The sequence below is a fragment of the Stegostoma tigrinum genome, chromosome 3, assembly GCF_030684315.1.
Source record: "Stegostoma tigrinum isolate sSteTig4 chromosome 3, sSteTig4.hap1, whole genome shotgun sequence".
Taxonomy (NCBI): domain Eukaryota; kingdom Metazoa; phylum Chordata; class Chondrichthyes; order Orectolobiformes; family Stegostomatidae; genus Stegostoma; species Stegostoma tigrinum.
Window position 1 is genome coordinate 42,755,393 of NC_081356.1, and position 13,863 is coordinate 42,769,255.

General features: G+C 40.5%; 1 protein-coding gene across 49 annotated transcripts in view; it reads right to left on the reverse strand.

The window, feature by feature from the left end:
• LOC125450923 (receptor-type tyrosine-protein phosphatase delta) overlaps positions 1–13,863 on the reverse strand; it is a 2,532,553-nt gene that overhangs the window by 101,256 nt on the left and 2,417,434 nt on the right. For all 49 annotated transcript variants that reach the window (XM_059644541.1, XM_059644540.1, XM_048527343.2 and 46 more), the window contains 2 exons: positions 10,240–10,452; positions 4,460–4,620 (listed from right to left, as the gene is read on the reverse strand). In XM_059644541.1, coding sequence (XP_059500524.1) covers positions 4,460–4,620; positions 10,240–10,452 — 374 coding nt within the window. The remainder of the gene's footprint in view (positions 1–4,459; positions 4,621–10,239; positions 10,453–13,863) is intronic.

Here is a 13,863-nt window from a genome sequence, read left to right on the forward strand (position 1 = left end):
TTGTCCTCACTATCTGTAATGCCCCCGAACTTTGTATTGTCTACAAACTTACTGATCAGGCCACCTACATTCTCCTCCAAATCATTTACATACTTTACAAGCAACAGAGATCTCAGCACTGGTCCCTGTGGAACACTAGTCACAGGTCTTTAATCTGAAAAAACATCTTTCCACCATTACACTATGTCTTCTATAACTAAGTCTGTATCCACCTTGTTAGCTTACAACAGATCCCATGTGAATTTACATTTTGTACCTGCCTGCCATGGGGTCCTTTGTCAAAAGCCTTGCTAAAGTCCATGCAGACAACATCCACCACCCAGTCGCATCAATTATTCTTGTCATTTCCTCAAAAACTCAATCAAGTTCATGTGACACAACTCTTCCTGCACAGAAATATGTTGCCAATTGGTAATAAGTCTATATTTTTTCGCATGCGAATAAATCCTATCTCTAAGAATTTTCTTCTGAAAATTTTCTTACCACTGATGTAAGGCTGGCCAGCCTGTAATTTCCAAGATTATCCCTGTTGCCTTTCTTAAACAAAGTAATAACTTGGCTAGTCTCCAGTTCTTTGGGACCTCTCCTGTGACTACGAAGGATACAAAGATTTCATACATGGCCCCAAGAATTTCCTCACTAGCATTCCTGAAGATTCTGGGATAGATCCCATCAGGTCTTGTCTACCTTAATGCTCTTTAAAACACCCAACATCGCTTCTTTTTTCATCTGACATGCTCCAGAATATCAATACACCCCTCATCAGACTCACCATACACCACACTTTTCTCCTTCATAAATAACAATGTGACTTATTCATTCAGGATCTCACCCACGTCCTCTCGCTTCATGCATGAAATCCCTCCCTTGCCTTTGATTTGGCCCAAGGTTCCTGAATCTTGCTAGCCGTATCCTTCACTTTCACAGGAATATGTTGGTACTGAACTCTAATCAAATGGGCCTTTTAAAGATTCTCACATGCCAGATATGGATTTCTCCTCCAACAGCCATCCTCAGTCTACATACCCCAGTTCCTACCTAATATTTTGGTAGTTAAGCATCCCCCAATTTCGTACTTTCAACCAAGGGTTACTCTTATCCATAAGTAATTTAAAATGTACAGAATTATGTCACTGTTTCTGAAATATCTTTCCTCCGAAACTTCGATCAACTGACGAGGATCATTCCCCAAAACCAGTTCTAATATAAATCTTTAAGAGACAAAAAAAAACTGCAGAAGCTGGAATCCAAGGTAGACACACAGGAGGGTGGAAGAACACTGCAGGCCAGCAGCAGTCACCATTTTGGGTATTACCCTTCTTCAGGACTGGATGTGGGGGTAGGGGTAGGGATAGCTGTAGATAAAAAGGGGGGTAACGGAAAGGTGTGATAAGTGGACACAGGTCGTAGGTAAGACCAGGATGATCGACAGGAGGGATGAATCCAGTTGATGGCTGGAAGGGAAATTCAGAATGGAATGGATGGGAGGAGTTGGGGCTGGAAAGGGAGCCGCGGGATGGGTGAGAAGATTGTTTGAAATTGGAGAACTCAACGTTGAGTCCTCCAAGCTATAGGATGCCCAGGCAGAAGATAAGATGGTGTTCTTCAAATTTGTGTTCCAGGTCACTGAGGCATTGGAGGAAGTTGAGGATAGACATTTCAGAGGACAAGTGGTGCAGGGTGGAGTTTCCAATTTTCCCATTTCCTCCATCACCGTTGCATCTGCTTTGACAGGGAGACTTTCCACTACCAAGCATCCCAGACGCCTGCCTTTTTCAAAGAAATAGTGCTCTTTTCCCCACTGCCTCTGACATCCAGACAACCCTCCACTGTACCTCCTCCATTCCCTGCTCCACAGCTCTTAACCACCCACCCACAAATATAATAAAGGTAGGGTCCCCCTTGTCCTCACTGTTCACCCCACCAGCCTCCATATCCAACGTTTCATCCTCAAACACTTACACCAACTCCATTTAGGGCCCACCCACCCAGAACATCTTCCAATCCCCACCCTTCTCTGCCTTCCACAAGGACTATAAGCTTCACCACTCCTTAGTTTGCGGCACACGCCCTACCAACAATTGCAACCGACCCGGTACCTTTCTCTATACCCTTAAAAGATGCAACACATATCCACACACCACCTCCTTCATCTCCATTCAAGGCTCTAACAGTCCTTCCAATTGAGGCAGAGCCTCACTCACATATTCTCCAACTTAATCTATTGCATCTGGTGCTCCCGATGTGGTCTTATCTATGTCAGTGAGATGAAATGTAGAATAGGTGACTTTCACCAAATATCTTTGCCTGGCCTGTAATGGCCAAGCTAACCTCCCAGTCACTGCCCATTTCAACTCCCCACTCCACGCCCCCTCTGAAACGTTCATCCTTATCCGAAATATTGACTGTTCCTTTCCCCCACATGTTGCCTGGCTTGCTGTGTTCTCCCAAACTCCTGTTTGTCTACCTAGTATAGCTCTTTCCCTGGTTTCAAACTATCACCCTGAACACACCGAACAAATTTTCCCCCATCCAAGATGAAGCAAATCCCGGTCAATTTAGGGGAAGTTAAAATCATCTATCAGAACAATAATGTCGTCCCACTTTTTCACATATCTATCATCCACTGGCTGTTTTTGGAGGCCTGTAGTGCAATACCATTGAAGTGATAGCACCCTTCCCACCACTTGAGCTCTACCCAAATGACATCACTGGATAAGCCCTCCAAGGTGTGCTTCCATGGTACAGCTCTGATATTCCCCCTAATCAGTAATGCAGCTCTCCACCTCTTTTCCATCCCTCTCAACCCTGAAACATCTAAACCCCAGGACATTGAGCTGCCAATCTTGTCCCTGTCTCAACCAAGTCTATAATAGCTACAACATCATAGCTGTATATATGAATCCAAACTCTAAAGTAATCTGCTTTACCTGTCATACTATTCACGTTAAATCACATACACTTCAAACACCAGTCCTGTCATGTTCAGTAACCTCTCCTTGTGTGTTCTTCCTCTTAGATTTACTGACTTTAAACTCAGATTCCTCCTTGGTGATTTCACATGCTAACCAACTACCCTGGTACCCGCCCCTGCCACACAAATTTAAACCCTTCTGACTGACACCAACAAACTCCTGCTAGGATACTTGTGCCCCTCCAGTTTAAGTGCAACCCGGCTTTCTTGCACAGGTCCCACCTGCTCCAGAAGACATCCATGTTGTTCAGATATCTGAAGCCCTCCCTCCAACACCAGCTCTTTAGCCATATATTTAACCGTACAATCTTATTATTTCTAGCCTCAATGGCATGTAGCACAGGAAGTAAAGCCAAGATTACAATCCTACAGGTCCTGCTATTCACCTTCCTACCTAACTCCCTTTGCAGAACGTCATCTCTTTTTCTGCTATGTCATTGGTACCAATGTGGAACACAACCTGTACACTGTTCCCTCTTCAGAATATTCCATGCCTATTCAGTATTGGAGGAAACTTGACATGTCAACCGAGACCATGCCTAAATTTAATGAATATCTGCGGCTGACAAAGAAACAACACAGCCAATGACAGGCTTAGCAACAACCCAGAATCTGTCAAAGCTAAATTCTCTGACGCGTAGCTGACATATGCAAAGAAAATAAGGATTGCAAAAGCTGAAGGTGGAAACAACACGGAGCTTTTTTATTGCAGGTTCCAAGTTCAGCATGTCTCTATTAGGGAAAAGGAGGACATTTCACTTGACAGTTGTGCGATAATGTAGATTATTCCCCAAGTAATGGGTTAGCTCAGGGTCAGGGACAACAATTTGATGGCAAATTTGTGCAATTGTTGGGTTTGACATCCAACTGACTGCAGCAACATGAATCTGCTCAAGTCTCCCCATTTGTTACTTCACATTAATTAAGATATTAAGAGGGTTAAATACTTCAGTCAGGTGGATAGAACCTGTAGTGCCCCCATGATTGGAGACAGCAGCACTGGCAAACAGCAAACTCTGTGTCTTGGCTGTGATATTAGTTTTCACCGAATTACAGAGTGCTGTCTGAAAATCTCACACAACTGTTTCAACTCCTTTGTTATTTTTATTCATATTAGCAATCTATTGAACACCAATGCATTAATGCCTTGAACACAGCCTGCAAATCTTCAATGAGATAGCTGGAAACTAATTATTATTTCTTTGCTATTTACACTCTTTACAAGGTAAACTGTATCAAGAATTCTTCAGATCTTCTCTCCCAGTTCCAGCTACATGCCCTCAAAGCACCTGACATCAATAATGAAGGTATGTAATAACATCGCTTACCGTTTGATTAGAAAATATAAGCTACAATTCAGTGCATCAGTAGTGTGGCAACCTTGGTTACATTGTTAATTCATGACTCTTTACAACACAGTTCTTCGCTGATACCAATGCACTGATGACCATAATTTTTGCACTAAATCAGTACTCATTTTCTTACCTTTTATACAGGAGGATAGCAATGACAATGCATATGATGAACACAACAGCTAATACAGGGCCAACTACCCATATCAATCCTTCTTCTTCATCTTTAATGGGCTGAGGTTCAAGGTCTGCTGACAGTACAGGATCAGAGTATGGACTTGTTGCATACATCATCTGGAACATGAGTCAGAATGCCATGAAGGATTAGTAGGAATGAAGTAGAACTGCTTAATCAAAACGAGAAGGAACAATTGGAACCACATCTTTTTGTTTTAATACAAGAAGAATTAAGGATTTGCATAACGAATGTGGACTGGGAAATCAGCACAGAGCTGCTATATTGTGACACGTGGAAGTAACCATTTTGGATTTCCCAATCAGTGTGTTCAGGAGTTGAGGGCAACTGTAATAATATAGCCATCCATGAATGAGTGATCTCTGTTGTGCTGTGGAGAGAAGGTACATACTTCAGGAGGTACCAATCCTGCCAGAGGTACCATAGTGTTACTGAAAGCAATGGACAACTAATTGTGCACACATGACATCCTATTGATGAGAGCACCAGGGCTACGCAATTAAAATGCAAAAGCTCGGTTTCTCTGTCAGAATGATGACACCACATGATACAAAACTTGGATTATCTGAAAGCAAGGCACTTGATTCATTATTAATTCATGAAGAGAAGGGACAGTTTACAGTTGTTCCATCGTAGCACTGCATTATGTGCCCAAACTGTTTACTGAGGCAGGGGCCCCAGCTGAAAAAGTTCTAGGCACTTCCTCACTTTAGCTGTTTAGCCATTCCATTATTAAAATTATTAAAATGCTGTGACTTTTTATAGAAATTGTTTTTCTCACTTTGTGATAAATGCTGAGAATATGTCTTAATAGCATTTGTTAATTTGGATTTTTTTACATGTTCTGTGAAGGCGATTTTTTCTTTCAGTCAGCAGAAAGTCATTTGGAGTTGTGCCCCAAACATATCATTTCAAAGGAGGCATTTAGTTGAGTGCCCTACCAGGGTAACTGCAGTGTTAACTGATGGAGAGATTACATTGTTGAGTTTTTGACTTACAATATGAAAGAAAAAAAATCAGAGGCCAAAAGTAGTTTAGTCTGAGTTCATTTCAGAAAAATCAGAAGTTCTATTCGGGGGTGGGGTTTCATGTTAGCAGAACATTCAGGTTTTTGGTTCAGCAATTTTCAACCAAGTAAGCGGTTGTTAGGTGATGAAGTCTCCAAGCTGAGGGAGGTTAGACAGAACTTTTCATGTTATCGGGACAAAAAGAGACATTTAGGCTATCAGAACCAAAAGACAGTTCAAGGTGAGCAGAACTAGAAAGAAATCATAAAAAAATGTCTCAGCAGTCGAAGGAGGAGATTCGAAAAAGTCAGCTAAGGAAAAAATTAAACAGTTGAGGAAAGCAGTGATATTCCCTTGGGATTGGGATGAAGAATATTGCTGGGAAACAAGTTGAAACTTGTTTCTTTTTTCTCACGTGCAAGTAATTTGATGACTATGTCCAGTGACTACCCATTATGGCAACTAACTGCAAAAAACAAACTTATGACCTAACTAGCCAGGTTCCATTCTGGGATCTAACTTTTGCAGTATTACCAATCAACTTGGATGATGGCAATTGTTTAGGACACTGTCCCAATGATAAAATTTGCATTCACTTTGCTAAACCACAGACCCAGTCAGAAGCAGAATGTCAATATTTTTAACTATTCTGGGGAGCAGATGAAAGGAATGTGCAGAAGTAATTGTAAGTAGAAAACTGCAAAATCTAATCATGAGGCAAGATCCAAAACTTGCCAGGTCGGAAAGAAAATGAAGGGTTGCCAATCTGGCCCTGCAGGAAACATCTTTCAAAAGATACAAAAGACATCATACATAGAACAAATAATTCCTCCCATTCATTCAACCTTCATGTTGATAAAAGCGAGTACATCAAAGTCAGAAAATTGTTGGTGTTTAGGTTCTTCAGAGTAGTTTAGCTCACAGCAGCAGAAGAGTCCTCATCACCCTAAGCTGTCAAGTCCAGATAATCATATGGAGTGAATGCAAGCAGTCTGTTTAAGGTCTTCAAATGTCATTGGGAGGACACCTCCACTTGTTCAAGTGAATTCCACCTTATCCTCCAGTGCCATAAAAAGCCACAAGCAGATTTATCAAATTGCCTGGATCATTAACTGCCACTGAATTACACATTTCCTTAACGGGCAGTTACTACACACAAATGCATTGACAAGGCTGCCACAAAAGAAAAGTTTATCAATTGAAATGACCATTCCTCTGGGATGACTTGGTTGTATTGGCTCCTCAAATATCTGCTGGTGTGTGATGGTAAACTGTACTCAAAGCCAACATGTGTCAAAAACTTTTCACTGTGTTCAACACTTTTGAGCACAGCTCTCATTCTGGATTCCTGAATCTTACTCCTTAGAACCTGACCTTTGTCACTCACTTCATGGCTGGTGGAAATAATATCCAAAGATTGTGGGTCAATCATTAGTAAATGCTACATCCAGGCTTTACTGCCGATGAAGGAACTGATAGTAAGAAAAAACTGTTTCAAAGGGAACCAATGAAACTCACAGGGAACTAGGGATTCAAAATGTTCTGATGTTAGCTTGTTCAGAATAAGATACAACTTACATGGCAGAATCACCTTAGAAGTCAATATGTACCAGATACACTTTGTAATTGGAGGGATCAGATGTTCACTCAATGCTATATTGTCAGAAGAACATGGCAGGCAGAAGTAGCAGAAATACTGCAGGTATGGGCTCAGTCACTTGGTTTCAAACACTTAAAGGCAAGATACTAGCATATGAGCTCCCAGCCTTTGAAATGACAATCATATTACAAGTCAACAGACTGCTTCTATATAGTCTTTTCAACAAGCACAGCACATGCTTTGCAAGAACCCAGCAGCATCATAGATAACAATTACACAGGTAGCCTTCAAGGGCTCTGAAACTTGCAACGGCTACTGCATCAACTTTACTCTGGGTCCAAACAGCTTATCTATTTGAGATCCTTACAGATCAATATGAACAAGGATGAAGAGTAGGTCACTCAGCCCTTCAAGCCTGCTCCAACGTTCAATAAAGTCATGGCTGATCTGATTTTGACTGCAACTCCTCATTCCTGCATATCCCTGATAACCTTTCATCCCCATGTTATTAGAAACTAAATAATAATGACAAATGTCGATTATTGAATGAGAAAATCCAGGTGTAAAGACTTCCCCAGATAAACATGGGAGATACCATAGTGGAAGTTTGTTGGGAGCAATTTATTACTCTGAGTCAAATCTACTGACCGCTGAAACATAAAGCTAAATGGGGTATAGCTAGGGTTATTCATTCATGGAACATGGTTAGCGCTGGCAACGCTGGCATTTATTGATAATTACCCTCTTGGAGGTGATGTTAAGTGGCCTTGTGGAACTGCTGCAGTCCTTGTGGTGTAGGTACACCCAGAGTGATATTTGGAAGGCATCCCAGGGTTATGGCTGAGAAGGAAGAGTGATACTTTTTCAAGTCAGGATGGACCATAACCTGGATGGGATCTGGCAGGTGGTGGTGACCAATGCCCTTGTCCTTATTGGCAGGAAAAGTCATGGTACCCAGAGGTTTGTTGCATAGCCAACTGGCCTTTGTGTAGTTTTGTCTTGCCCATGGCTGGTCGTTTTGTCTGGTTTTATCTCTCATTGTTTCTGGCAGCAATTTGATATGACTGAGTTGCTTACTAGGCATCCACACTGCAGATGGCAACAATCACGCATAGGTTACAGGGGTAAAAATTAGAAATTTCCTATGCCAAAAGGCATTAGAAATCCAGTCAAGACTTGCTGCAACAACCAAATAGTTTCTTGATTACAATTAACAAGCTACATTTTTATTCTAGACTCTTTCATGAACTGAAATCAAAGTCAACCTCATGTTTCCAGATCTTCCACCTCAGTCCCTCGATAACCAATTCGTTAACATAGCCACAAATGAAGTGAGACCTAGATGACTGCTGCTTAGTTACTAAGACAAGACTTTGCAATAGTAACAAATTTTATGCTCATGAAGATGATGGAAATCCTTGATTGGTGTCGTGAAATACCAGTCCGTTAGACAGCACTAGTGTTACTCAGTGGTACTTAAGCTGCCAAGTACCAACTTTAAGCTGATTTATAACAGATGTTGGCAAAGGCTGGGAGATACCAATAGATGCAATATCTTCTTCCTGGAACTTGAGCAACGTAATTGTCTCCTCATCAGCCTTGATTCTGGAGTAGGTCTGAATATGAAAGGAGGTTTCACTCAGCTGCTTCCCAAGATCTTATTGCTACTTGATAAATCAAGTTTGGATCTTACTGTGGTCAAGGTTTACGACGTAATGCTCAAAAGGATTACACCTATCTGGTGTACTAAACATGGGACAGATATTACATGTGAACGTGTGTGGAATCTTGCAGAAGATAAGAAAGGCAAGTTTTTAAGGACAAGTTTTGAAAGCACTGATGGAATAGTCAACATTTCTGGATTTAAGTCAGCTGAGGTTGTGTTAATTCTGAAGTAGTTTAGAATATTTCTTCCATGAAGGCTGCAATAGTTAAACAGTATACAAACCTATTTCCATTCTTAAATCTAATAGCTTAATAACATTTACCTGTGAGTTTTCAAGGCTCAAACAGAATAAGTAAACACAAAGAAAAGGTAACTTAGTCAACTTCTAGCAACAATTCACAATGATACTTCAATAATTACATATACATGAGCACGCTGGCTAAAGAAACAAACTTCATCAGCCTGTTATCCAAGATGGTTGAGGTAAAACCAATATAATTGACAGGGCTGCAGGTAGAAAGGATGAAGATCACCATCCAGGTACACATCTACAGTGCAGCAAATACATTTTCTCCAATACTGACAATACTTTAGCTAGTGGAGTTGGAATGAATAATGAAGAACATTCAAATGATACTTCAATGATTCTAAGTAACAAAAAAGATTGGATAATCCAAATGTTTTATGGTTTGAGGAGATCATAGTTATCACAAATTTTATACTTCACTTCTGTGGTTCATTTAATTTCAGGCAAAAGTCAGCATCAAGGTTAGAATGATATGGTAATCCAATCCTCATGGAGTTCCATCATACAACTGCATCATGTTAATGCATTTTGTGTCACAATTAGTATATGAGTTAACCTCTGTTCTGCAGGAAGGATTAGCTTGGTTCTTTTCCATATAGCAGATCAGAGTAAATGACCACTTCAGAAAGTTAAAAGCACAGGATGACAGCACAATAGAATGGTGACGAAATGTCTGAAAACGAACCTTCCAGCTCAGCGAGCAAACTCACACCCAGAACCTCAACCTGAGCTACAAATCTTCTCAAAACTCGCTAGCACAATAGGTCATTTAAAACGCTTAAGTCAATACTTTATCATTATTCCACTCTTGAAATTTCAATATTCTAAAGAATTACAAACCAATGTTAAACAGATTAGCGCAAGCGGAATACTTCATTTCCCTTACCTATTAGGGTATCAATTAATTGTAAGACGTTTTAAGTCCAGCATAGTTACCTTTGTCATAAATATACTATGTTTGATGTACCTGAAATTGATTGTTTTGAATCCTATGGGATTTAATAGAATTAAGACAAGTGATCGTCCTTCACTTGTGAATTTATGAATTAAAAGCAGGAGTAGACTATGTGGCTCTTTGAACCTGCACCGCACTTTCAAAAGACCCAAATGAAGTGACTTTAACTGTAAGTGACTTACAGATTCAGGGCTGTCAAGTACCGCTAAAATAAAGAAAACGTATTCTTGGCCGCTTTGGAGGCGCTTATTTTCAAATCCGTTGTAAAACAGCTGATCACCAAGGGTAAATTCATTGGGCAGGACCTCAAAGTGGGCAGCAATGTATGGCTTCAAGGCATCTGCTTGCCTCCTTAGACGGATACTTCTTCGTTTTCTGCTAATTTCTCTCAGTAACTGCAAAAGAAAAGAAAATTGCTTTCGTTTTGCAAGCTGAAGGTCAAAATACATATTCTACACAACAAACAATGAGCAAATGTGCCTGATCCATGCCGAGCAGAGCTCTGAGCATTTCTTTGTTTAATATTGATTGGTATCAATCATACCAACAAAATAAATCAAAATTCTAAATTCTTGGTGGATGCTGAACACTGGGGAATCAGCATACCAATCAACTGCTGCTCTAGGAATCATATGAAAATGCACCAATAGGCCAATCATTAAACAAAATTATTCACAAAATCCCTCTGTAAGATGTGATTGGCTTCATCAGAAACATCTGCTTACAGATTAATTGGGTGGATATTTTGAAGGGCAGGAACGTGTTGAGATTGAATTATCATCATTCACGGTCATTACCTTTCTGAAACAGACCACAATTTCAGTATATTGGGCACGCACAGATAAATAGAAGAATCCTGAGGTTGTGTTCATCATCCAGGGCTCTAACCCAGTGCATGTTACAGGTCCTCTCAGATGCTCTTCCACCATCACTGAAATCAGTGAGAATTTCAACATTCCTATTTCAATATTACTGTGAGAAACACTTTAAAAATAGACATCTTGTTCAATCAGGGGTGGGATAATGAATTTAATAATAATGGAATCATTGTTAGTGAACAATGCAATTGATTTTGAAAAGAAATAATTTTGTATTCATAATCCACTGTGAAACACTTAATCAGGGGATTTTTAAAACTAGATTTTAAAGTCATTTTTCAGCGTTTTTCTGAATAGGTCAGATTTTGTCAACACCTCCATATGTGTGTCCTAATATGTAATTTGCCCTGAGTAAAATTTTTTAAAATTCTCCATTTTCAAAAAAAAAGATTCCAGTTTAGGTATTTGTGAAAGCCATTGAAAGTGACTGTCTGCTTGGTAAGTCTGATGACGTCGCTATATTTTCATGCTGGTCATGCCCAGGAAAAGAATGTGGCCATCAGTTTTTGAAGTCACTGAAATACAATTCATGAGTTCAGTCTTCAGATTGAAAAGCTTACATATGCAGTAAATAGGAGTGGCAGGACATCACAAACGCAACTGTACGTGCACAGATGGATCTTGAGCTATACTTGCGTTGGTACTATACACTGTTCAATATTTACTTCCCCTCTCTCCTGGTCAAAATTCTATCACATACAAGGGATTAGGCAACTGGTTCACATGGGAGATTTTATACCATACCCCGTACAGTATGCTGTTTCTATCTTCACAAATACAATTAGCATTGAATAGATAACTTTTGGCACACATCAGTTTTGTGCATTATTCTCACTGTCGTCACAACCGAAAATGTTGAATTAGGTACAACTAGTTTTAATGGTATGATAATTCAGAACAGTCATGGAGGACATTGATGAATTTCACTGGTCAGTGGTTTTTGACAGCGTCTCCTACAGCACTTCTGACTGACTAAGTCAAAAGCCTCAGTCAGTTTGATGAAGACCATGAAGATTGTTGTTCCGAGCATTTCTCTAGGAGTTGCACAGCAGTGAAAACTGTGGTTATAGTTCCACAGTTCGGATGGAAGCCACTCTGGCTTTCAGGAAGGAAGGGCTTCCTCAATGGTTAGGAGAAGATATCTAATGAGAATGTGTGCAATGATCTTCCCAGTGATGGAGGGTAGGGAGACTTCTCACTAGCTCCCACAGTCCACTTTGTCTACTTTCTGTTGGAGGCAGAATTCTTGAGATAAATATGAAGTTATTTCTTCTTTGTCCCAGATATTCAGCAACAATTGACAGAGATGACTGGGTACGCTCTGCTTCTCCAATTTGAAAATCCCTGCTGGAATCCTCTTTTCTCCTGTGGCTTTTCCATTCTTCATGCTTCTTATGGCAGTGTCAACTTCTGCCATACTAGCTCAGAATCTAATTCTGGATAATTTATGATGGAGAATTTCCTCAAACCTGGCCTTGTTAACAACTGCTTCATGGTTAGGAGTTCTTTGAAGTATCCTCTCCATTGGAGGCTGACGTCTTCTCCGTATCTCAAAGTGGTTGCATCTGTACTCCACAGAGTTTTGAGACCAATGGTCTATATATCGACTTATTAGCACTGAAGAAACCCCAGGTAACAGTATGGAGTTGCAACTCCTTAGCATTCTCAGTCACCATTTCTCTCATTCTTCTTTAAACTCCACCTTTATTTTTTGGGAGTCCTCCTCGTTGCCTCATTGGCAATGGTGTTTTGCAGGCATGGAGAGTTTCTTATGACCAGATACCAGTGGTGGCACTCACCAATGTTAATATACAGAATTCTTTGAGGTCAGGTCGGGGTCAAGCAGAGATTGCCAACTATCTTTGCCCCCACACTTTCCTCCATTTTCATCACCACCATTCTCCATGTTGTCAAGAATAATCTCTCCAGTGGTGTGCACATTGTCTACAGGATGGATATAGAACTTTTCAACATTAACCAATTGAAATCCAAGAAGAAAACAACACGGGCCTTGCTTGTGGCACTCTGCTCTCTCAGGAAAGAACTTCAAGTCTTGCAAAATGTCTTTGCAGAAGCATACAGAACAGTGGCCTCAACCTTAATCTCAAGAAGCCTCAAATCCTTTATCAACCGGACCCAGGTCAAGATCTGGTCCATCCCTCCATTAAGATAAATGGAGGAATCCTCGTTAATGTGTAACATTTCTCCGATTGGGAAGTTCTCTCGCATCTCGGGCTGACATTTATTGTACAAATTCAACATCTCATCCAATCTGCAAGCTTCACTTTCTGACAGCTTAGGATGAGTCTCTTCTGGATGAGAGTTTTCCAGATGAGAGCACAATAACATCCATGCCGATATGAAGATTCTTGAGTATAAACCATTCTTTCTTCCAGCACTTCTATGTAGCTCTGAAACTTGGAGTATGTATAGATGCCACATCAAGATTCTTGAGAAGCACCATCAATGTTTGTGATGGATTCTCACACCAGCAGGACAGGTGTACTAAAATCTGTATCCTTGAAGCAACTAATAGCACCAGCATTAAGATCACAAATATTTGAAACCAACTCCACTGAGCCAGTCACATGCTTCGGATGCCTGCGTTCTGACTGTCAAAGCAAATCTTTGTGCAGCTCAAGGAAGGCACTTGACTGCGAAGAAATCAGAGGAAGCATTTAAATGACACCCTGAACTCATCCCTCAAGAAGTACAACATAGATGTCAATGCATGGCAGACCTTCATTTAGAAAAAACCAACTTGGATGAAGCTCTTGCATGAAGGGATACAATTCTTTGGGAACAACCACTGGCAAGACAAAATAGGAAAAGGAACCAGAGAATGGAATGCCAATGAGTTCAAAGCCAAAATCCACTTCCAACTCCCAGAAATACCTGCCAAATGTGTGGTTGGAGATGTGGCTCAAG